At 58.5% G+C, this 22,641-nt stretch overlaps 1 protein-coding gene across 5 annotated transcripts; it reads left to right on the top strand.

The window, feature by feature from the left end:
• Nucleotides 1-1,664: 1,664 nt before the first annotated feature.
• Nucleotides 1,665-14,493, top strand: TNNT3 (troponin T3, fast skeletal type). Of its 5 annotated transcripts, none has more exons than XM_065938036.1 (16): nt 1,665-1,696; nt 1,809-1,822; nt 2,238-2,255; nt 3,332-3,349; nt 3,489-3,530; nt 4,498-4,518; nt 4,718-4,732; nt 7,046-7,064; nt 9,596-9,641; nt 10,335-10,451; nt 10,555-10,632; nt 10,903-11,016; nt 11,094-11,203; nt 11,287-11,377; nt 12,872-12,912; nt 14,294-14,493. In XM_065938036.1, the coding sequence occupies exons 1-16, from the start codon at nt 1,680-1,682 to the stop codon at nt 14,346-14,348; spliced, it is 816 nt and encodes a 271-aa protein (XP_065794108.1). In that variant the 5' UTR covers nt 1,665-1,679; the 3' UTR covers nt 14,349-14,493. The 5 variants fall into 5 exon arrangements, with proteins under 5 accessions (XP_065794108.1, XP_065794109.1, XP_065794110.1 ...); XM_065938037.1 differs by lacking the exon at nt 12,872-12,912 and adding an exon at nt 12,270-12,310; XM_065938038.1 differs by lacking the exon at nt 4,718-4,732.
• Nucleotides 14,494-22,641: the final 8,148 nt, after the last annotated feature.

Genomic DNA, 22,641 nt, shown 5'->3' with positions numbered 1-22,641 from the left:
CTTGGGTTTCTGGGCAGAGGTGTCTTGGCTAATCTGGGTGCCTATTTCTGGACGTCTCAGCTGCCACTGACTCCTTAAAAATAACCCACCCTGGACTCCGGCCATGACCACCCCTCTCAAGGCGGTGACAGGTGTCAGGCGCTGCCAGGGGGAGAGGTGCGCACAGCCAGGGTGTGATGGCGTCCTGGGTGGGGGGCCGTGGAGGGCTGTGGGAGCCGTGTGCTGCATGAAGCAGGAGGCTCTGACTTGAGGGGGAAACAGGGCCCCAGGAAGGGAGAGCAGGCTTGGGAAGCGCTGCTCGGTTTCCTGGAGGGGGTTAGCAGAGATCCATCCGCTGGTTAATTTTGCATGGAGCTTAAATTGCTTTGGGAAAATTAACATTCTTGACAGAGGCTTCGGAAAACTGTTCCCACCTTAGCAATGCGATGTAAATGCATTTTTCGATGATGAACTTGTGTTTTTCTTATACAAAGCTCCCGGGGGGACCAGAACGATTGTCTTCAAGTGGGCTGTAGCGTTGTCATGAACTCTGTTTTTCAAAACCCCGGGCCAACATTCTGATGCAGCTGCCCCGTGCGTTCCCAGGCCCCGGCTGCCTCAGGCCTGCACAGGGGCCAGCTCACGGAGAAACGGTCCCTGAGCGTGCTGGCCCGGAGCCGGCCGCACCTGGACGCATGCACCCAGGCCCGGGCAAGAGCTTCTTTGCAGACGTTGACAAATTCAAGAACATATTTGGGGCCTGGGAAAGCAGGCTGAGGAGGAATGGGGCCGTTCGCTCGGTTCTCAGAGCGAGTGTGGGCCTGGCAGGGGCACCAGACTGGGGAGGGGGTGGCCACGTGGACTCTCAGAAACAAACCAGACCCATCCCGATGAGCTCAGGGCTCGGCCTGCTGGGGCAACGGGGAGAAGGGAGGGAATGGATGCCTCGTGCTCTCTGGTGATTTTGGAAAAGGGCTCTGCAGAGGGCCGTGAGGGACCCCAAGGAATCCCCGGGTGCCCCCATCAGAGGACGCAGCACCCTCATGGGAAACCACGAGTGGGAGAAAGGAGCGTGGCTCATTCCTGAGGAGCGGGCCTTGTGGGCACGGTATGCGGGAAGGCCAGGGAAGGTCCACGGTGCCCACTTTGAGGAGGCAAGCTCTGTAATTCAGAGGCTCCCTGGGAGCCCCCTCCCTTCCCGCCCCACTATCTAGACTCAAGAGCAAAGACCACCAAGAGGGATGTTTTGAGCAACCTCAGCAGGGCCTCACGGGGGCCCAGAGCTGCCAGGAAGGGCCCCCCACCCTGGCCCGCTCAGCTGCATGCTTTCTGGATGATCCTCCTTGGGGAACATTGCAGAGCATTTCGGCCCGGCCACCACCTCCCAGCTCCCGCCCAGCTTCAGGATTCCAGGCTGCAGGCCGGAGCCAGGTCCGGAAGGGGGGCGGAGGGGGATCGGATCTGGGGCGAAGAGAGCTGGGGGCCTGGGGCCTCAGAGGAAGCAAGGCAGCCTGCCGAGGAGGCCCCGCGCAGGCCCGGCCCGCCCAGGCCAGGGAGCTGGCCCTTGACCCCTGTGCAAGGATGGCCCCCCACAGTCAGCTCGCTGAGCCCACCCCCCACATTCCTGCACCTCGAGGCCCAAGCAGCTCCTCACTCTCGCCCCGTCTCCCCCAACCCCCCGCAGAAAGCACCCAGCCGCCATGTCGGACGAGGAAGTGTGAGTACCCGCCCGCTTCTGGACCCCTGGACCTCACGTGCTCAGAGGCCAGAGGAGATTCCCCCCCACCCCGCCAAGAATCGACCCCTCACCCTCGCCCCTCTCCCCACAGTGAGCACGTGGAGGGTAAGTGTGGACGCCAGACTCTCTCTGCATCGGCTCTAGACAGAAGGCCCAGGTGGGACAGGGCCCTCCATCTGCGGCCAGCACCTTGCCCGGGGAGCCCCCCCGGAAGCCACAGGCGTGTGGACGCCCCTCTGCAAAAAGGCCCCCACACCTGACCCCGCGTCTCTTCTCAAAGGACAGGCCCCCAGCCCAGCCCGTGGACACCCTGCCCCGTGACACCCTGCTTGCTGAGTGGGGAGCGTGCTCCCATCGCAGGACCAGGCCTTCGAGGCCCGGACCCCTGCCCACGAGCCTCGGCCTCTTGGCCGTCCTCCCCTGACAGCGGGCGCCAGGCAGGCTGGCCCCCCGCCTCTGTCCAGGCTGGCCCCCCGCCACCCTCTAACCGCTTCCTCTCCTTTGTTCTACCCCCTTGCAGAAGAGTACGAGGAGGAAGGTAACGGAGGCGCCCCCCAGGCCCCCGCCCAGCTCACCCATTAACCGTCCACCTCCGTGGTCATTAATCCCCACCCCCTGCACCCCTGACAGCCGCCTCTCCCCTCCATCGAGAGGCGCTCATTAATTGTTCATTAATACTTCTGTATTATTATGTATCATTTATACATAATAATCTCACGGTATCCCTGGTGTGTGAGGTTAGCTGGAATTTGGTCATGAAGACACTCACCTCATTAATAGCAAGTCTGGTGTGCCGCCCACCCGTCCCTCACTCTCCGATTGCCCCTGTCTGTCTCTCTCTGTCTCTCTCTGCCTCTCTCTCTCTGTTTCTCTATTTCCATCTCTATGTCTCTGTCTCTCCCAGCCTCTCCCCCTCTCCCTCTCTCTGGGAGTGGGGCCCCCAGGTGGGTCAGGAGACCCCTCCTGGCAGGCGCAGAGCCTGGCCCCGGGAAGGGTGTGCAGGGTGGTCTGCAGGCCCGACGGGCGCCCCTGGGCCCCACTCAGCCGCGGCCAGGCTCTCCCGAGCTCCGCTGGGCCGGCTCTCCTGTGGGCTGTTCTGGGAGCTAGGTTTTGAAAATATTTTGAAAACACTTGGCTACCCTAACAACATGAGCAAAGCTCTTCTTTTTTCTGCTGAAAAGGTGGAGAGACTTCTTTCTGAGAGGGAAGCGTGGTCCCAGGCGATGCCTTCCCAGGGGGTCGATGGGGCGCGTTGGCAGGTCCCGCGAGTGGGCTCCTCCAATGCCTGCCTCGGCCACGGGGCCCCCCGAGGACGCCAGCTCACACCCGTCCAGGTTTTCCCCTAACACCTGTCCTCACCTCCAGTACCTTCAGGGCCAGGTTACTTAGCGACAGAGAGACACCTCAGTCCACTCCCCAAGGACAGGGGAGGGTGGGACCCCCAGACCCAGAGTAGGCTGCGCCGCCGAGGCCCTGCGGGTCCGCGATGCCCGCCAGCCTCCCTGGTGCCCGCGGCCCCACCCGGGCGCCCCACGCCCGGCCGCCCCATGCCCGGCATGCTAACGACTGTCCTATTCCCTCTCTCCCTCCCGCTCCCCCCGGTTCCCACCACAGAAGAGGCCCAGGAGGAAGGTAAGTGGGGTCCAAGACCCCGGCCCCGGCCACCCCCCAGCCCTCGACCCTCACGCGACCCCGCGTGCCCCACCCCCTAAGGGCGTGCAGTGCGCTCCCGGCCTAACCTCTCGTCTCTCCTTCGGCCCTGCTCACCCAGCGCCCCCCCCGCCTGCAGAAGTCCCTGAGGTCCACGAGGAAGGTATGCGGACGCAGGACTTCTGATCCCCATGTGGGGCCCGGGGCTGGCTGCCGCACAGTGGGCGGGAGAGGGGGCGGCGAGGTGCCAGCCAGCCAAGGGGCCCCCACATGTGGCCGCCCCGTAACCCACTAACCATGGTCAATGCTTGACCTGAGCGGGCCGGCCCCCCGAGGGCCAGCACTACCCCTCAACATGGGCCCAGCCACCCCCAGCCCAGGGAGGGCGGGTCAGCGGGGAGACCTCTGGACCGCATGAGACCTAGCTGCCCCAGGGGCATCCCTGAAGCCAGCCTCCTGCCCCAGGGTGGGCACCTGAGAGTCCCCAGCACCTGGCCCCTCCACAGGGGGCTCGGGGGAGCCCAGGGCGATGGTGGAACAGCCCCTGCGGTCTGTGCCCCGCCAGGGAGCAGTGCCCCCCGCGGGCCCCCTCCAGCCTGCCCCCGGGAGCGCCCTCCCGGGTCAGGGGCGGGACTGGGCACTGGGAGGGTAGGGAAACCTGGGGTTGGTGCAGTGGTCAAGGCAGCTGAGAGCTGGTACCCAACACCCAGCCTCCTCCGTGGGTGCAGAGAGAGAAGGCAGCGGGTGCCCTGGCCTCGGGCCGGTAGGAAGCTCCCCTTCCAGGCCCCGGGGGCCACCCTCCAGGCCACGGCCCTGCCCGCATGGAAGTCCTCAGGGGCCTGAAGGAGACGGGAAGCGGCGGCGGGGGCGGCCAAGCGAGGCAGGACCCCAGTGGCCCCTCGAGCCGCAGGGGTGTCCCGAGAGAGCGAAGCCCGGCGCGCAGGCAGGGACAGGACTGGGGGGCTGCCCCGGCCGACGTTGACCTTGTCTCGCTCACTCCCCACACGCTTCCCACCCCCGGCCTCGGCCACTGGCCCTCCCGTGGCGACCGGCTGTTTCCATTAACCCGGGACCCTTGCTCCTTTGACCTCTGACCCGCGTATTGCCTCTTGCTCCATGGCCTTCCTTAGTCCATGAAGTTCATGAACCAGGTATGTGCCATGGCTCCAGTCCCGTGTGGGCGCGTGTGCACACGGGGTGTGTGTGGGTGTGAGCTGCAGCCTGGCGACGAGGAACAAGAGGGGCCACGTAACCCACTCACCCGCTTGCCCACCGCCCGCCCCCCGCCTCTGCCCGAGGTTCACAGTGGTTCTCTCTCCCCCCCGCCCCCCCACGGTGCCGCTTCTGCAGAAGAAGTCCAAGAAGGTAGGCTCGCCCCCCACGCTGAGGCCTGAGCTCCGCCGCTCCTGCCTGACTCTCCCTGCCGCCATCCCGAGGGCTGGGCACAGGGTGGAACGCTTAGGCCGGGGATGGGGAGGGTGGCTATGTGTCAGACGGCCGACAGGCAGCGAGCATTCGGGGCTGAGGGGTGAGGCCCCGCCCGGGTCGCTGCAGGAAGGTGGGGGTGGCCAGCCTCGAAGGGCCTCAGAGAGGGGTGCTGGGAGGATGGCACTGGGGTCCACTGGGACCCCCGGGATCCACCAGGCTGGGTGGAGAAGGGCAGGGGGGAGAGGCAGGGCCCCAGACAGCAAGGAAGGCAGAGTGGGGAAGTCACAGGGGGGACAGGAAGGGTAGGGAGGCAAATGGGTGAAGCAGAAAGTCAGCCTGAGGCCGCAGGGGGTGCCCAGGGGCCTGGAAGCGCTGGGGCCCCCTGGGTGGAGCCACCGGGGCCCAAGTCAGAGCCCCCTGCCCTCACACGGCCCTCGTCGGGGCCGCGGAGGGCCTCCCCGCAGGACCTGCACCCAGAGGGCAGGCTCCAAGCTGCCTCCCCGTCCCGGGCCTCAGCGAGACTGCCTGCAAGACAGAGGGGCCGGCTGGGCCCGAGGTCAGGGGGTGGACACTGGGCCTGGCGGGGATGTGGGGGTCAGGAGGTTACCCGGTCACCCTGGAACCAGCCCTGGGGCCGACAGACAGACAGACAGACAGGCTGGGGATGCCAGGTTGCTTCCCGCTCACCCGCCGCCTGGGAGCTTTGCTGCGTGGCGCTTTGCCTCCCCCTGCTCCCCGCCCCCCTCCCAGACCCCCACCAGGTGCCGGGGGTCAGGGGCAGTGACGTCAGGCCCACCTGAAAGCTGCGTGGCTCCAGCAGGCGCGGGAGGCTGTTTGTGCGAGTGGGGGCTGGTTGCTAAGCAACCCAGGGATCTGCCAGGGGAGACCCTGACCACAGCCCTCCCACCCCGGCAGCTCAGACAGGCTGAGGGCCAGATGTGAATGGCGCTGTCCCTGCCACCAAAGGCCCAGGAACAGGGGCAGGCCCTCATGGCCGAGCGGATCCAGGCTCCCGCACCACTCGGGGCTCAGCCTCGGTGCTCTCGTCCCCTTGGCTTGGGACCTCAACTAGCCAGGCTTCCGCAGGTCTGAGGCCCCAGGAGAGGTTATCAGCCTCATTGTTTGAAAACCCCTGGGTTTCAACCCAACGAAATCCAGGAGTCAGGCCCCCAGAGCCACCCAGCCCTGGACACTGAGGCTCAGTCACTCAGGCATGTCCGACTTTGCTCACAGTCACGTCCGCGGAGTCGGTGATGCCACCCAGCCATATCATCCTTTGTCACCCCTTTTCTTGCCCTCAGTCTGGACCAGCATCAGGGTCTAGGTTTCCCATAGCTTTTCTTCCAGGGAGGCCACCCCTAGTGGAAAGGCTTAAGGAAGCCCGCAGCCAGAGCCCACAGGCCCTCAGCGGCCCCTCCAGCCTCCGCTGGCCTCCTGGGGCAGGGGGCAGTCTCCCCGGGCATCCTGGCCCCGCAGCTAGCTCTTCCGACCCTCCCGAACACAAGCGCTGCAGCCTTCAGAGGGGGTCAGCAGTGGGGTCCAGGACAGCGCCCGCCCGGGGGGCGCGGGCTCAGCTGTGCCCTGGCTGGCCCGCCCCCAGCCTGCGCCCGCGCCCGCCGCTTTCTCTTGCATGTGCGCTTTCGCCCGAAGACGCGGAGCAGGAGGACTGGGAGGACCAGGCAGGTAAGGCCAGGCCCCGGCCGCACGCGGTGCCCGCGCGGTCCGCACAGACCCTGGCAGAGAGGCCCGCCCGCCCGCCCGGGTCCGTCTTGAGGGCTCTCGGTGCCTCTGGCTCGGCCGCCTGCCCACCCGTCCGTCCTCCTCTCCTGAGGCCGGGGCCTCCGAGGACCGGGCCTTGCTGCTTCGAGCTGCGTCTGCCGCAGGGCTTAGCTCTGTCCTGAGCCTCACACCGCCCCACGCGGACACCAGGGGGTCAGCAGGCACATCAGGAGGCGGGCAGGAAGACGTGTCCTCCACCCGGGCCCCCAGCCTCAGCCTTGTCTCTGCCCCGAGGGTGTGGCACCCCGGGCCCCTGCTCCCCTTCTCTCGCTCCCCCTGCCCTGAGCCCTGCGCCCAGTCTCCTCCTCAGACCTGCGGGTCGTGGTGGGGGCAAGTCCCCGGCCCCTGGTGGGTGGGAGGGCGGGTCCCCTGGGGGGGGGGCGGCCGGGTCAGGGGCGCGGGGACCGGCGGGCTGCCCTCTCACCCAGCCTCCCCTCTCCTCTCTCCCCCCGCCGCTGCCCTGCTGACCAGAGGAGAAGCCGAGACCCAGGTGAGTGCGGGGCTGGGCCGGGCTGGACGCCGGGCGGGCGAGGGGAGCCTGCGAGGCCTGGGGGCCGGGCTCAGATGGGGCTCGAAGCTTGTTGGGCCTTGCGGACCCAAACCCTCGAGGGGCCCCAGCCACTCCCCCGCTCCTGAATTCGGGGTCCTGGATTCCGGGTGAGGCTCGCCCAGGGAACGGGGTCTCCGGGGCAGTGGTGCAATCCTCCGGGGGGGCTCACAGCTGCCCTGGGCTTCACCCCGGGGACGGGTAGGGACGGACTCCGGAGGCCCAGTCCGTGCCCCGGCCACGCAGAGTGAACAAAGATGGCTTCCTGCAGGAGGAGGCGCGGGGCAGAGGAGGGAAGGGGGCAGGAATTTGGGGGAGTCGGGGCAGAGAGAGGGAGGCCCCATGGAGCTCCCGTGGCCCTTTCTGGTGTCCACCCTCCTGGCCACCCTGCCCCCTGCATCTCCCGGGGCCCCCGATGTGAATGGTGGGGTGCTGGGAGGGAGGCTTTCGGCCTTGAAACCCTCCTGGGAGCAAAACCTTGACCGGAGCCCCAATCTTCCCCTTTGTGGGGGCCTTGAGCCCCCGGGGGAAGCTTTGTCCTGGTTCAAAGAGACTTTCACTCATTTGGCCCGCATGCTAGTGGTTCAGAGGTTTCTTGTTTTAATCTGGCGTTACTGATTTTCTGTTTCTGATAAGTACGTGCGAGCCCACGGCCCTCGTACGTGATTCACCCCCCGTCCTCGGGGGACACGTGCCTCCTTGCTCTGCGGGGGAAGGCATGTCAGAGCCTATGAGCACAGGCCAAGTGCTCGCTCCCTCTTAGGGGAGCCCCGCGGATTCTGCACACAGGGCTGGAAATATGCGAGTGTGTAGCCAGCACATTTCCATCCGTTACACTTTATTTTTCAGCAATTTTAAAGAAAGCTGCCGGGTCACAAGATATTTTCTAGTTTTAAAAAAATGTTTGTGTTTTCATTATGAAAATAAAACACCTCATTAAAGAAAATTTGGAAAATACGTAAAAGTCCAATGAAAAAAAAAAATCATCTATAACTCTCCCACCCCGCCAGCCAGACTGCGGAAAAGAGGAGAAAGAAATAAAAAGGCTTATTTCTTCCTACTCTTTTTCCATGCATAGGACTTGGAAAAAAGGTTTGAAACTCTGAGCTGTTTTTCAAACATCGTCTTGTCTATACAGCCTTGAATTCTGCTTTTCTAAAATGCAGAGCTGTGTCCTAAGTATTTTTCCATGTTTTTACATAGTCTTCTTAAATATTTTGAATGGCCACATAATATTCCATCAATTGGACAAACCATAATTTTCCTAACCATTCCTCTATTGCAGGATATTAAGGCTTTCCCCAATATTTTACTATCATAAATAACGCTGGGTGGAAAGCATTTTCTGTCTTTCGGGTTATTTCCCTAGGCCGCATTCCCAGAATGGAATTACTGGGTCAAAGAGTAGGAACGTTCTTAAGGCTTTTGATGTCCTCTGCCAAAAGGCTTCCACGAGGGCCGCCAACGCGGTCTCCACACCACATGCCCAGGGCCCGCGACGTGCCTGCACACGGGGCCTCTGACGGGCGGATGAGAAACGGCCTCTCTGGCTTGTTTTTGTTCACATTCCTTTGATGGCTCGGGAGCCTCTCCCACGTGTGTTGACTGGTGGTCTTTCTTCTCGGGGAGCTGCTAGCGTTCACCCTCTGCCCATTTATCTAACGGCGGGGGCGTCTCTATGTTTTCTTAATCATCGGTTTGCATAAGGATATAAGTCTTCTCTGTATTTGCTGAAAATATTTTTCTAGTCTGGTTTTCCCCCCCTTTCACGTTGTGCCTTTTTCCATAAGTTTTTCATTTGCATGGACTCCTCTGGCCATCTTTGCCTGAGTGGGACCTTCTGAGCTCAGAAAATCGCTTCCCTCGCCAGCATGCCGATCTGCGTTCAGTTCCACTCTCTTCTTCTTTGAAGAAGCTCTTGTTTCTGTTGTTGATTTAACTCTGTGCTCTGTCCGAGATGTATGGGGGGAGGGGGAGTCACGGCCGGAGGGATTCGCGAGGGATCTCCTTTCTTCTCCGCACGACGTGCATTCTGCCCAGCACCCCCTCCTCTGGACCCCCAGAAAGAGAGGTCAAAGAGGGACCAGAGAAACGCAAAGGGTCAGCCGAGATGGCCGTTCCTGACCACAGAGGCCAAAGAGCCCAGAAGGGTCTATGGTGACCGCCTTGCCTTCTTTTGTTTGAGAAAGAGAGCTCACCTTCCTAGGCGAGCAGGGGTGAAGCAGCCCTTGAGAGGCCCAGGAGTGGGCAAGACAGGCTGACGCTAAGAGGTTATAAACTTCTAGAAGGGTCAAGCCACTCTGGGGACACTGGGCTATATATTTGACAAGAATAAGGTCAGGCCATGTGCCCTCAACTGGGTGCCAGGGTGAAGGGCAGGAAGGCCAGCTTGGGGCCAGGCCAGGTTGGGTCCAGCCCACCGTCCTGGTGGGGACCCGCTCACCCGTACTCATGAGCCTCTCTCTCTTCTTCAGACTCACTGCTCCTAAGATCCCGGAAGGGGAGAAAGTCGACTTCGATGTAAGTTTACGGGACCTGGGTTCACACAGTCTCCCCAGGCCTCCAGCCTTCGGCTCCAGGCTAAGCCTGAGAAGGGCGCGTCGTTTAGAACAGCCAGAACTGGGGCCTCCTGGCTCCATGCAATCTTGCTGTGATTCATATCTGCATCAGAGGGAACTCATCCAGGAATAACACCTCCTCCCCACTCATCCATCCACCCATCTCCCCGTCTCTCCCCATCCATCCAATCACCCACCCAACTATCCATCATCCATCTGTGCATCCTCCCATCTGTCCATCCACTCCCCACCCATCCATCCACTCATCTCTCCATCCATCCAGTCACCCACCCAACTATCCATCATCCATCTGTGCATCCTCCCATCCATCCACCCACTTCCCACCCATTCATCCATCCCCCATCTACTCACTTATCATGCCCCCACTCACTGTCACACCCATTTACCCACCCATCCATCTGTGTATCCAACAGACTACCCCCCCAGTTTCCTTTCTGTCCAACCCACCCAGGCATCTCTGTGCATAACAATGAGGCCAGCTCAGAGGAGTCCGTCCCAGGGGTGCTCACTGACCTCAGGGCTCTGCATGGCCTGGACTCAGCCACAAGGAGGGTGCCACTCTGACCCCGCGGCTGAGGGAGCAGGCAGCCCGAGGTTCGAGAGGAGAGCGGGTGTGACGGGTCTGTCCCCACAGGACATCCAGAAGAAGCGCCAGAACAAAGACCTCATGGAGCTCCAGGCTCTCATCGACAGCCACTTCGAGGCTCGGAAGAAGGAGGAAGAGGAGCTGGTAGCCCTCAAGGAGAGAATCGTGAGTCCAGCCCTGCAGCTCTGGGCGGAGGTCGGGCTGGTGGATGTGGCCGGGGGTCCAGGGGAGGGCCAGGCCGGGCTGACCCGCTCCCCTCTGGCCGCAGGAGAAGCGCCGAGCGGAGAGAGCCGAGCAGCAGAGGATCCGGGCGGAGAAGGAGCGCGAACGCCAGAACAGACTGGCGGTGAGACGGCCCCCCAGCCCCTAGCTCGGCCCCCAGCGTGGCCCCCAGCCCCCCGCTTCAGGAGCCCCGGCTCCCAGACCTCCCCCTTTCCGACAATCCCCTTGACACTGGCCTAGGAACCCAGGCCATCAGCCGAGTCCCCCCTGCCCCGCAGAACCCCCGCGAGAGGGTGGACCCAACAGGGACCAGGACCTTCCAGAAGGTTCCAGGCCCAAGCAGGTCCTCGACGCCTGCGCTGAGGTCTTGGTTGGGGTGGGGGTGTGCCCGCAGGAGGAGAAGGCGCGGCGGGAGGAGGAGGATGCCAAGAGGCGGGCTGAGGACGACCTGAAGAAGAAGAAGGCTCTGTCCTCCATGGGTGCCAACTACAGCAGCTACCTGGCCAAGGTGAGTGCGGGCCCGGGGCCGAGCGCCCCGTCGCGGCCCCGGACCGGCTCGACGCGCCCCCTCCCGTGTCCCCCCAGGCAGACCAGAAGAGGGGCAAGAAGCAGACAGCCCGGGAGATGAAGAAGAAAGTCCTGGCCGAGCGGAGGAAGCCCCTCAACATCGACCACCTCAGCGAGGACAAGCTCAGGTGAGGACCCGCCTGGTGGGGGGGCGCCCGGACCCTCCTGCCGGCGCTGACCCACCAGCCCCTCACCTACGGCCACCCCCCAGGGACAAGGCCAAGGAGCTCTGGGACACCTTGTACAAACTAGAGACGGACAAGTTTGAGTATGGAGAGAAGCTGAAGCGTCAGAAATACGACGTGAGTGTCATGTCCCTGGCTTGGCCCGCTGGCGGGCGCCCTGCGTCCCCGGACCTCGACCGAGGCCCCTGCCCTGCAGGGGGCCCTGCCCGGGGTCCTCCAGGCCGGCCTCACGTCGGGACGGCGCTCACGGCCGGCGGGGGGTGCGGTGGCGCAGAGTGCCCTTGTCCGGGAGCAGGGGTCTGGAGACCCAGTGTCCTGAGCCCGCCCGGGGGTCATTGAGTTCCTCTGGGGTGGGGGTTCCACCTCACCCAGACTCCTCTGCACACCCAAGTTCTGGCCAGGCCAGCCCTGGGGACTCAGAGCTGGGGAGGGGGCCTGGGCGGGGTCTCCCCCACCCTGGAGTCACAGCTCAGGTCGGCAGCCCTGGGTGGACACTCCCCTTGGAGTCAGCACGGGCCTGGGATGGGGCTGGGTACGGACCCTGATGATAGACCCGTGGCAGACCCTTCCCTCCAGCCTCCGGTGTCCCCCCAGGAGGACCGTCCACTCTCAGGGCCCCTCTCCCGCCGGCCCCTGGGACGGAGGGTGTGGGCGAGCAGTGCTGACAGCCGGGGGAGTCCTGCCTCCTTCTCAGGAGCCTGGGGCCCTTGGGCGGGTTGCCTGGTCCTCCTGCACTTGAATTTCTCCACCTCCCTCTGGGGGAAACCCTCCCCCGGCGGCCCAGGTGAGGGGGCACCACGCTCTGTGACAATGCTCCCGGCCGGCCTTGGAGATGGGCTTCAGGGGTCCAGCCCTCTGAAGGCCGGACCACTCGTGCTGAGCCGGGAGAGCAGGCCCCGACACACGTGTGCTCAGGGGTTCCCCGGAGCTCGGACCAGGCTGGCCCTGAGCACGAGGGCACCGAAGCCTCGGCCGCCACCCAGTCCCCTAACCATCTCGGTCTTTCTAGATCATGAACGTCCGGGCCAGAGTGGAGATGCTGGCCAAGTTGTAAGTAGCCGGGGTCCACCCTGATCCAGGCTCTAGTGTTCATGCACGGTGGGCCTCGCGCATGGCGGAAACCTGGGTCGTGGCAGGTGTCGGCGGCAGCGGGCACGGAGAACCCGGAGGATGTCCCTGGGTCCCCCACCCACCTCCTCCCCCTTGCCTGCCACCTGGGGGCTTCCGAGGCTGACCCGCTGCCCTTTGTCGGCAGCGGAGGCTGGCCCTTGCCTCCCGGACCTCCCCTGGGCGGTCGGCAGGAGGGAGCAGCCGGGCCAGGGAGCGAGACGGCCGCGGGGCTCTGAGCTCCGGCCACCAGGCGGGGGCTGTGTTTGCGAGCCCACCTCCGGCCCATGCCCCTGCACCACACCCTGCAGAGGCGGGCAGGTAAGTGGCCAGCTCTGGGGCTGCAGTGTGTCATGGCCCAGGTGTCCAGCTCAGGCCGCCAAGATTGAGTCAGAGACACGAGTCTGAGCTCCTCCAGACCAGAGGAGCCAGGACACGGTGAGAGCACCGAGGCCTGCCAGGCCCCGTGCGGACGCGCAGGTGAGTCCCCTGTGTTGTTTGCAGATCACCAACCTCAGGAGCCGCATTGACCAGGCCCAGAAGCAGTGAGTAGCCCTGCTCGCCCCATGCTCTGCGCTGGGCACGCAGCCCCACGGGGTCGGCTGCCACTGCCCCCAGGGGTCCGGAGACGTCAGCCCGTGCTGGTGGCATGCGGCCCTCAGCAGAGCAGTAACAGGACTAACCGGCCAGTCCCTTGGGCCAGCATGTTGGGCCCTATACCCCAGACCTGCAGCCTCTGGCCTCCCCCATCCCCAGAGCCCAGGAGGCGGGTTGGGTGGGCCAGCAGGAGGCCCCCAGGGTGGCCTTCAGGGTGACCTGGTGAAGCCAGCCTGGGCTCCTGGACACCCCGCAGCGTGTCACCTCAGCGATGACCTGGGCAGGGACTCAGCAGACCCTGCACAGCCTGGGGTGAGACCCCTGGTCTGGGGTTGATGAGCCTGCTGGGTCCGCGGGACCCTTTGCAGCTGCTGCCAGGAAAGGCAGGTGCCACCTGCTGGGGTTCAATGCCCGAGCCTGGAGGCTGAGCTGGGGCGCCCCGAGGGCTGCAGAGGGGGCTGGCGTAGGTGCATGCCCTCCACCCTGGGCTCCATGGCAGGAGGCAGGGGTTCTCGCAGGTCACTCGGCTAGGTGTGAGTGTGAGCATGCACGTGTGTGTGTGTGTGTGCATGGCCCGAAGGGTTCTCAGACTGGCTTCTGCTCAGGGACACGGGCTGTGGGCAGGGCTCTCAGTGCCAGGCCTTCCCCTGCAGCCTTGGGAGCCGCAGGGTCCATTCCAGCCTGAAGCTGCTCACGAGTGCCGATGACCGCCCCCTGCGGCCCGGCCCCCTCCAGCTCCCGGCTCCCTGCTGTGCAGAGGGCTCAGACAGATGGAGGGGCTCCCGAGGACCCCCATCCCCCGAGGTCCCGGTCTCATTGGTGACCGAGGGGCCGAAATTCTAGAACAAGACAGAGGCCTCCCAGGTCCCAAGTCTGTCAGGCTGGACTGCTGGCCTGGAGTGAAGAACTGAACCTGCCCACTGCCCCTGCCCATCCTGGCCGGGGTGAGGGGTGCCTGGCTCTTTTCAGGCCAGAGTTACTGAGAGGATGGCAGCTACCAGTAGGGACAGCTGCCCAGGTAGGCTCGGGTCCGCCTGACATGAGGGCCTGTGCCCCGAGTCCCTCGGGTGGTGAAGGGAGGCAGAGGGGCCCAGCTCTTGCCCACACCTGCTTAACCTCACTAACATCCCTGGCACACAGTCGCCCAAGCCCAGGTGGGCAGGCACAGGTGAGTCACCGCTGCTGGACCAAGGCTGGGGATGCCCCTGGGCGGCCAGGGCTGGGCCGGGCCGAGCTGCCAGGGTCTGGGGTCTGCTGGGGGCTGGGGAAGGGGCCAGCCAGGGTCCCAGACGCCCTCACGCTCAAGACCAACTTGCTTCCCATTTACAGCAGCAAGAAGGCCGGGACCACGGCCAAGGGCAAAGTCGGCGGGCGCTGGAAGTAGAGCGGCCAACGAGGTTCCCGGAGGCAGAGACCCTCGGCCCGGGGGACTCACGTGCGGGGGTCCGGCCCCCAGGGGCCCCCCGCGTCTCTGTCCTCACTGCGTCCATGCTCTGGGGCCTGTGAATAAAGGAGCAGGCTCCCCTCCACCGCGTGTGTGCTGGCTCGTCAGTGGGGCCCCGGGGTGGGCAGGGTGTGGCGGGGGCTGCTCTGCAGCTTGGGAGCCCACGGGACCCAGCTGCTCACCTAGGGGTCAGCTCAGGAGACCCCCAGCAGTGGTCTTCTACGCCACAGAGACCCCCAGGTGCCCACCGGCTCTGCCAGCGGCTTCTGCTTGTGTCAACGGACAGTCACCCCATCCCCACCCCGCGTGCGAGCCCACTTTGCTGGCCCCCAGCCCCCCCTCCCCGGCTCTGCTCTGAAGCCAGTTTGGGGTAGCAGAGCTTGGCCTTTGCAGGGCGTCCGGAAAGCAGATCTGGGGCATGAACGTCCCCCAGAAACAGGGCAGAAGGGGGCCCAGAGCAGGGGACGTGCACGCGGCCCCAGGGAGGGGGAGGAGAGCACATCTCAGGGAGCAGTCGTGGCAACACAGACCGTTCTTTCTATATTCTACAAGAACAGAGCACTCCCTGTGTAATAAGTCTGAAAGGCCTGACCAAGTAGAATTACGGAAAATATAAATCACAAAAATTGGATCAAGACATAGAGCCTTGCTCAGCCAAGTATTCACGGAGGAAGCTGCCGAGCCTGGATGGCCCCCCGGGAGGGCTCTGCGGAGAGGGGGGAAGTGGGGAGCATCCCAGCTCAGGCGGCTGTGGGGCGCCAGACCCCAGACAATGAGCTCGCCCACCCGGATAGTACGTGCCTGTACACAGCATGAACTCCAACACACACACACACGTCCGCAGGCCCTCGGGCAGCCCACCCCCACACAACAGGGCTCCTTGCAGTTGATGTGAATGCCCTGTGCCCGGCCAGTGCGCCCTCCTGCAGTGGGGGCCTCAAGGGTGAGCACCTCCATGTAGCAAACAGTGGGGTCCCCTGAGCCCAGCACCGCCCCTCCACCTCTCGCAGGAACGACGGGACGAGAGCCGCCCTGGGGAGAGGCAGTCAGCACACGGGGGCGGGGGGTCCAGCTCGCAGAATCCTGCAGGTTCAGCACAACGTGAGCTGAGCCGCAGATGGTGGGAACACCAGGGAGGAACAATCGGGGACGGGAGCGGGAGAGTTGCAAGCACATCTCGGGGTCACGGAGTCAGGGAGATGGGAGGCGTGGGGGTGGGTATGCGAGCTCCGAGCAGAAGAATTAAGCCTGACTGATGGTTGCCGATGGACCATGGTCCTTCTGAAGGAGAGTGTGGATGGGAAACTCTGCAGGAACACTTATAGACAAGGCTTTGCAGCAAGCTTCAAGCTCTAACGGGCATGTCTCAGCCAACAGTCACCCCTCCGCAGCCCAGTCAGAACCGATGGCTGGCAGCTTATGAGCATACATTTAGAAATGCAAAAATGCACTCTGAACAGTTGATGGATCCCAGAGAAGATGGGGAAGACACTTAGGAAGCACCTTAGGACTGAGTGATGATGCACGATCACAGAACAGGTCCTGCTGACTCGGGACCTACAGTGAGACGGCTTGTTCTGACCGCTTCGGTTAGAAAAGTGAGGGCAAGAGCCGTATTTGTAGTAAGTTAAACAGCTTCCTGGGTGGCTCAAATGGTAAAAAATATATTCGCAATGCAGGAGATCTGGGTTTGATCCCTGGGTCGGGAAGATCCCCTGGAGAAGGGACTGGCAACCCACTCCAGTATTCTTGCCTGGAGAATCCCATGGGCAGAGGAGCCTGGCGGGCCACAGTCCACGGGGTCGCAAAGAGTCGGACACGACTGAGTGACTAACACAGTCAGAAGTTAGCAAAAGAACAAGAAACCAAACCTGAGCAGTAGAGAAGCACGGACGAGAGTAAGGAAGACAGAAGAAGACAATAAACAAAGAGACAAGATTACAAGGGAAAGTCAGCAAAGTAAAAAGCGGACTCTTCCGAAGGACTGAAAAAATGTCTGGTGTGAAAACCAAGCAGATGAGGTAGGAAGGGGAGAAGGCACAAACCACAGTGAGACGAAGAGAAGGCACACGCAGAGACAAGGCGGTGGCACCTTTTCTGTGAAAAAGTGTTTGAAAAATGAGACAAAATGGTCAGTTTCCAGGGGAAACGAACTGACTTCACTGAAGCTTGAAACCGGAATAGACCGATTTCACATGAAAAATGTTGAACCAGTGATGAAATCCCTGCCCACCAAGAGCTTTTGCAAACTACATCATGATCAAGGGAGAATCCCCTCCAATGCCAAAATAATTTTATATTAGAAAACCGAGTAATGTAATAATTTAACACACATAAACATAAACAGTTTAAAGGCTGGGGAAACACAGGACGATACAGAGCACAGTTCACGGTTTCTTAGTCAACCCAGAAGGCAATTTCCTTACCGTGGGAAGGCGTCCTCCAAAATCCTACAGCAAATTATCCTAATAGTGAATGGTTGGAAGATTACCTTGAAGATCAAGAGTAAGGCAGGAATGTCAGCTTCCCTATTTTCTAGCCTACTAATCCCTGGAAAGAAATGATCATTCATCACAATCAGATAACTGTCTATAAAGAAAACCAGTGAAAACTGCAATTTTAAGTTGTGGATATGTCTGGTGTTAAAAGTAAAGTCCAATGCTGTAAAGAGCAATATTGCATAGGAACCTGGAATGTTAGCTACATGAATCAAGATAAATTGGAAGTGGTCAAACAGGAGATGGAAAGAGTGAGCATCAACATTTTAGGAATCAGTGAACTAAAATGGTCTGGGATGGGTGAATTTAATTTAGATGACCATTATATCTACTACTGTGGGCAAGAATCCCTTAGAAGAAATGGAGTAGACATCATAGTCAATAAAAGAGTCCAAAAGGCAGTAGTTGGGTGCAGTCCCCAAAATGACAGAATGATCTCTGTTTGTTTCTAAAGCAAACCATTCAATATCACAGTAATCCAAATCTTTGCCCCAACCACTAATGCCAAAGAAGCTGAAGTTGAACAGTTCTATGAAGACATAGAAGATCTTCTAGAACTAACACCAAAAAAAGCAGTCCTTTTCATCATAGGGTACTGGAATGCAAAAGTAGGAAGTCAAGAGATTCCTGGAGTAACAGGCAAGTTTGACCTTGGAGTACAAAATGAAGCAGGGAAAAGGCTAACACAGTTTTGCCAAGAGAACACGCTGGTCATAGCAAACACCTCCTTCCAACAACACAAGAGGCAACTCTACACATGGACATCACCAGAGGGTCAACACCGAAACCAGATTGATTTATTCTTTGCAACCAAAGATGGAGAATCTCTACACAGTCAGCAAAAACAAGACTGGAAGCTGACTGTGGCTCATTTCAGATCATGAACTCCTTGCGTAAAATTCAGACTTAAATTGAAGAAAGTAGGGAAATCCACTAGGCCATTCAGGTATGACCTAAATCAAATCCTGTATGATTATAGAGTGGAAGTGACAAATAGATTCAATCATCAGATAAAATCTAACAGAGTGCCTGAAGAACTATGGACAGAGGTTTGTGACATTATACAGCAGGCGGTGAACAAAGCCATCCCCAAGAAAAAGAAATGCAAAAAAGCAAGATGGTTGTCTGAGGAGGCCTTACAAATAGCTGAGAAAGGAAGAGAAATGAAAGGCAAAGGAACTCTGAATTCCAGAGTTCCAAAGTATAGCAAGGAGAGATAAGAAAGCCTTCCTAAGTAATTACTGCAAAGAAATACAGGAAAACAGTACAATGAGAAAGACTAGAGATCTCTTCAAGAAAATTAGACATATCAAGGGAACATTTCATGCAAAGATGGGCACAATAAAGGACATAAACTGTATGGACCTAACAGAAGCAGAAGAGATTAAGAAGAGGTGGCAAGAATGCAAAGAAGTACTATACAGGAAAGATCTGGATGAGCCAGATAACCACAACGGTGTGATCACTCACCTAGAGCCAGACATCCTGGAGTTCAAAGTCAAGTGGGCCTTAGGAAGCATCACTATGAACGAAGCTAGGGGAGGTGATAGAATTCCAGTTGAGCTCTTTCAAATCCCAAAAGATGATGCTGTGAAAGTGCTGCACTCAGTATACCACCATATTTGGAAAACTCAGCAGTGGCCGCAGGACTGGAAAAGGTCAGTTTTCTTTCCAATCCCAAAGAAAGGCAATGCCAAAGAATGTTCAAACTACCACACAACTGCCCTCATCTCACACGATAGTGAGGTAATGCTCAAAATTCTCCAGCTAGGCTTCAACAGTATGTGAACCGAGAACCTCCAGATGTTCAAGCTGGATTCAGAACAAAAAAAGACAGAGGAACCAGAAATCAAATTGCCAATATCTGTTGGATCACAGAAAAAGCAAGAGAGTTCCAGAAAGACATGTACTTCTGCTTCATTGACTACACTAAAGCCCTTGACTGTGTGGATCACACAAACTGTGGAAAATACTTCAAGAGATGGGAATACTAGATCATCTTACCTGCCTCCTGAGGTCAAGAAGCAACAGTTAGAAGTGGACATGGAACAACAGACTAGTTCCCAATTGGGAAAGGAGTACGTCAAGGCTGAATATTGTTACCCTGCTTATTTAACTTATATGCAGAGTACAACATGTGAAATGCCTGGCTGGATGAAGCACAAGCTGGAATCAAGATTGCCAGGAGAAATATCAGTAACCTCAGATATGCAGATGACACCACCCTTATGGCAGAAAGTGAGAGGAACTAAAGAGCCTCTTGATGAAAGTGAAAGAGCAGAGTGAAAAAATTGGCTTAAAACTCAGCATTCAGAAAGCTAAGATCATGGCATCTGGTCCCATCACTTCATGGCAAATATATGGGAAAACAAAAGAAATAGTAATAGACTTTATTTTCTTGAACTCCAAAATCACTGAATATGGTGACTGTAGCCATGAAATATAAAGACGCTTGCTCCTTGGAAGGAAAGTTATGACAAACCTAGACAGCATGTCAAAAAGCAGAGTCATTACTTTGCCGACAAAGGCCCATATAATCAAAGCTATGGTTTTTTTCAGTAGTCATGTATGGATGTGATATTTGGACCATAAAGAAGACTGAACACTGAAGAACTGATGCTTTTGAAATGTGGTGTTGGAGAAGACTCTTGAGAGTCCCTTGGACTGAAAGATCAAACTAGTCAATCCTAAAGGGAATCAATCCTTAATATTCATTAGATGAACTGATGCTGAAGCTGAAGCTCCAAAACTTTGGCCACCTGATGTGAAGAGCCGACTCATTAGAAAAGATCCCGATGCTGAGAAAGATTGAGGGCAGGAGGAGAGTTGGGTAACAGAAGATGAGATGGTTGGATGGCATCACTGATTCAATGGACATGAATTTGAGCAAGCTCTGGGAGTTGGTGAAGGACAGGGGAGCCTGGTGTGCCATGGTCCATGGGGTCGCAAAGAGTTGGACACGACTGAGTGACTGAACATCAAGTTTCAGAATTTCGGGTTAGGGTGTGTGTCAGTGAGCACAGGAAAGAAACACTGAAAGTTATTAACAAGAAGCCGGGCTCCCAGATGTCATTTAGAACAGAAATGTAAAAAACACAATAAGAATAAATCTAACGAAAGATGCACAAGATAGAGGGATAATAAGATCACTTTGTTGAAAAGTATCGAAGCTGATCAACATCCCTGGAAATGTCACCCCTGCTCAACGAGAAGAAGACGCAGTATCTTTAAAATGTTCATTATCCCTAAATTAATCTGTGAATTCAGGGCAACTCACCCACATTCCAATATGGATTCCCAGAAAAACTGACATTAAATCTAAAATTCCCCTGCAAGGAAATAGGGCCTGGATATCATAAGACTGAGGGAGGGGATCTCTCCTACCAGCCACCCCTCCGTGTGAAGCTGGGTCCTCTAAGCTGATGGACTGGATGGTCCTCCATGGGCACAGAAGCGTGGAGCCCCTGACACAGGCAAGCCTGATGGGGGGACCGGTGTGGTGCCAGAAGCAACGGGGACGGGATGGGCTGAATGGACTGAAATAAGAACCTGCAACAGGCGATCTGTGAGTTTCAGTTTTATTTGGGGTTTACGAAGGACTGGGAACCCACGTGGCTCAGTGGTAAAAAATCAGCCTGACAGTGCAGGAGACATGGGTTCTATCCCTGGGTTGGGAAGATCCCCTGGAGTAGGGAATGGAAACCCCCTCCAGTATTCTTGCCTGGAAAATCCCAGGGGTGGAGGGGCCTCGTGGGCTACAGCCCATGGGGTCGCGAGTCAGACACCATGGAGCGTGCACACACCTCACCCCTAAGGACCACAGTCTGAGAAGCAGCCTCGCGGCAGCTCTGAGGAACCGGTCCCGAGAGCTGGGGCTGGCGATCAGTATAGCCGTGATTTTGCCAAAGGGTCCCCGCAGCCAAGCTCCTGTCTTGGTAGAATGTCGCTGAAGGTCATGGGGAACAGGTATCTGAGCTAATGGTTTCAGTGCTTCTCTAAGTATGAGGAGGTGCAAGAATGCGGGTTCATAAATTCTCTCCTGAAAATGTCTAACTGACTGAGGGCCTGTTCTGCCTGTTTCCGCAGAGCACAGAGCGTCTCATTCCTGGTCTCTGCATTGAATTCCTTCCAGGGTGTGTTGTAGGTGGGACTGGGTGGTGGGCAACATTCTTCTCAGCTGAAACAGCTGCACACCCACCGAGAGCGAAACAAAACACCAGCGCTGCCTCCTTTGTGGTGGTGTGTGTTCCGTCACGACACCGTGTCTGACTCTCTGTGACCCCGTGGACCGCGGCGCGCCAGGCTCCCCGTCCCTCACCACCTCCCAGAGTCTGCTCAGAGTCACGTCCCCCGGGTCAGTGATGCCATCCGACCGTCTCATCCTCTGTCGCCCGCTTCTCCTCCTGCCCTCATTCCTTCCCAGCATCAGGGTCTTTTCCAATGAGCTGGCTCTTCACATCAGGTGGCCAGAGTTCTGGAGCTTCAGCATCAGTTCTTCCAATGAATATTCAGGGTTGATTTCCTTTAGGATTGATGGGTTTCAATCCTGGTCACTGAAAGCTCTACATTTAATAAAGAAGGCATCTGAACTTTTAAGAAAAAAGTACAGGAGAATCATCAGAAAGCTCAACTATCAAGGAAAATGTCTTAAATAGGGACAAACTCCACAAACCTTAAGACAAAAGATCAATACATTCAACAAGAATAGGGTTTTAAAAAAATAAACTTCTCTGCATCTAAAGAACCCACAAGTGAAAATGCAAGGCATCTCTTGGGAGGAGGTATTGGTAACACACACATCAGCGATGAAGAATTAGTATTCAGTGTATACAGTAGGCCCTCTGCCTCTGGATTCAACCTGCCTCAGATTGAAAATACTCAGGAAAGAAAATTCCAGGAAGTTCTCAAAAGCAAAGCTTGCATCTGCTGCATGTCAGCAACTACCTATGTACTTATTTACATTGTATTTGCAGCTAGTCACACAACATATACATTGTCTTGCTGTTGTTGCCGTGGTTCCGTCACTCAGTCACATCTGACACTTTGCAACCCCATGGACTGTAGCCCACCAGGCTCCTGTGTCCATGGTATTTCCCAGGCAAGAATGGGAAAGAGTGGGTTGCCATTTCCTTTCCCAGGGGATCTTCTCTACCCTGGGTCCGAACCTACGTCTGGCACATCTGCATCGGCAGGCGGGGTCCTTTATCACTGAGCCACCAGGGAAGCCCTTCCCACTATATTCGGTATTTTAAATAATGTGGAGAGGATCTGAAGAACGTGGGGGCATGTAGGCAGGGTACGTGCAGGTGTATCACTGTTTTATAGAAGGGACTTAACCATCCCCGGATTTTGGTACCTGTGGACCAATCCCCCTCAGACACCGAGGACTGCTCTGCAAAGAACTTGAGGAGACCATCAGGAAGGCAAGAAATCGCACAGAAAATGGGCCAAACTGGGAGCCATCGACCACAGAAAAGGGACCCTGAGTGATCACAGCAAGTGGGAAGTCAAATACAGAGGATCACTGATGTCAGCTCAGACCAACGAGATGCGCAGAACCCAGATGCCAGGGAGGGGAAGGAAAGAATGAGGTCCATCAGCGCAGAGGGAGCGGTGGCCTGAGAGAGGCTCCGCGAACGTGATACTTGACTGAGGCAAAGGTCATCACCGGCTGCAGACGAGCCTGGATGAAAAATCACGCATACAGAACAATCCGTCCCCGGGTCACACCTTCT

The sequence above is a fragment of the Muntiacus reevesi genome, chromosome 5 (genome assembly GCF_963930625.1).
Source record: "Muntiacus reevesi chromosome 5, mMunRee1.1, whole genome shotgun sequence".
NCBI lineage: Eukaryota > Metazoa > Chordata > Mammalia > Artiodactyla > Cervidae > Muntiacus > Muntiacus reevesi.
Note: the sequence above shows the minus strand (reverse complement) of the source record. Positions and strands in the feature narration are given on the sequence as shown.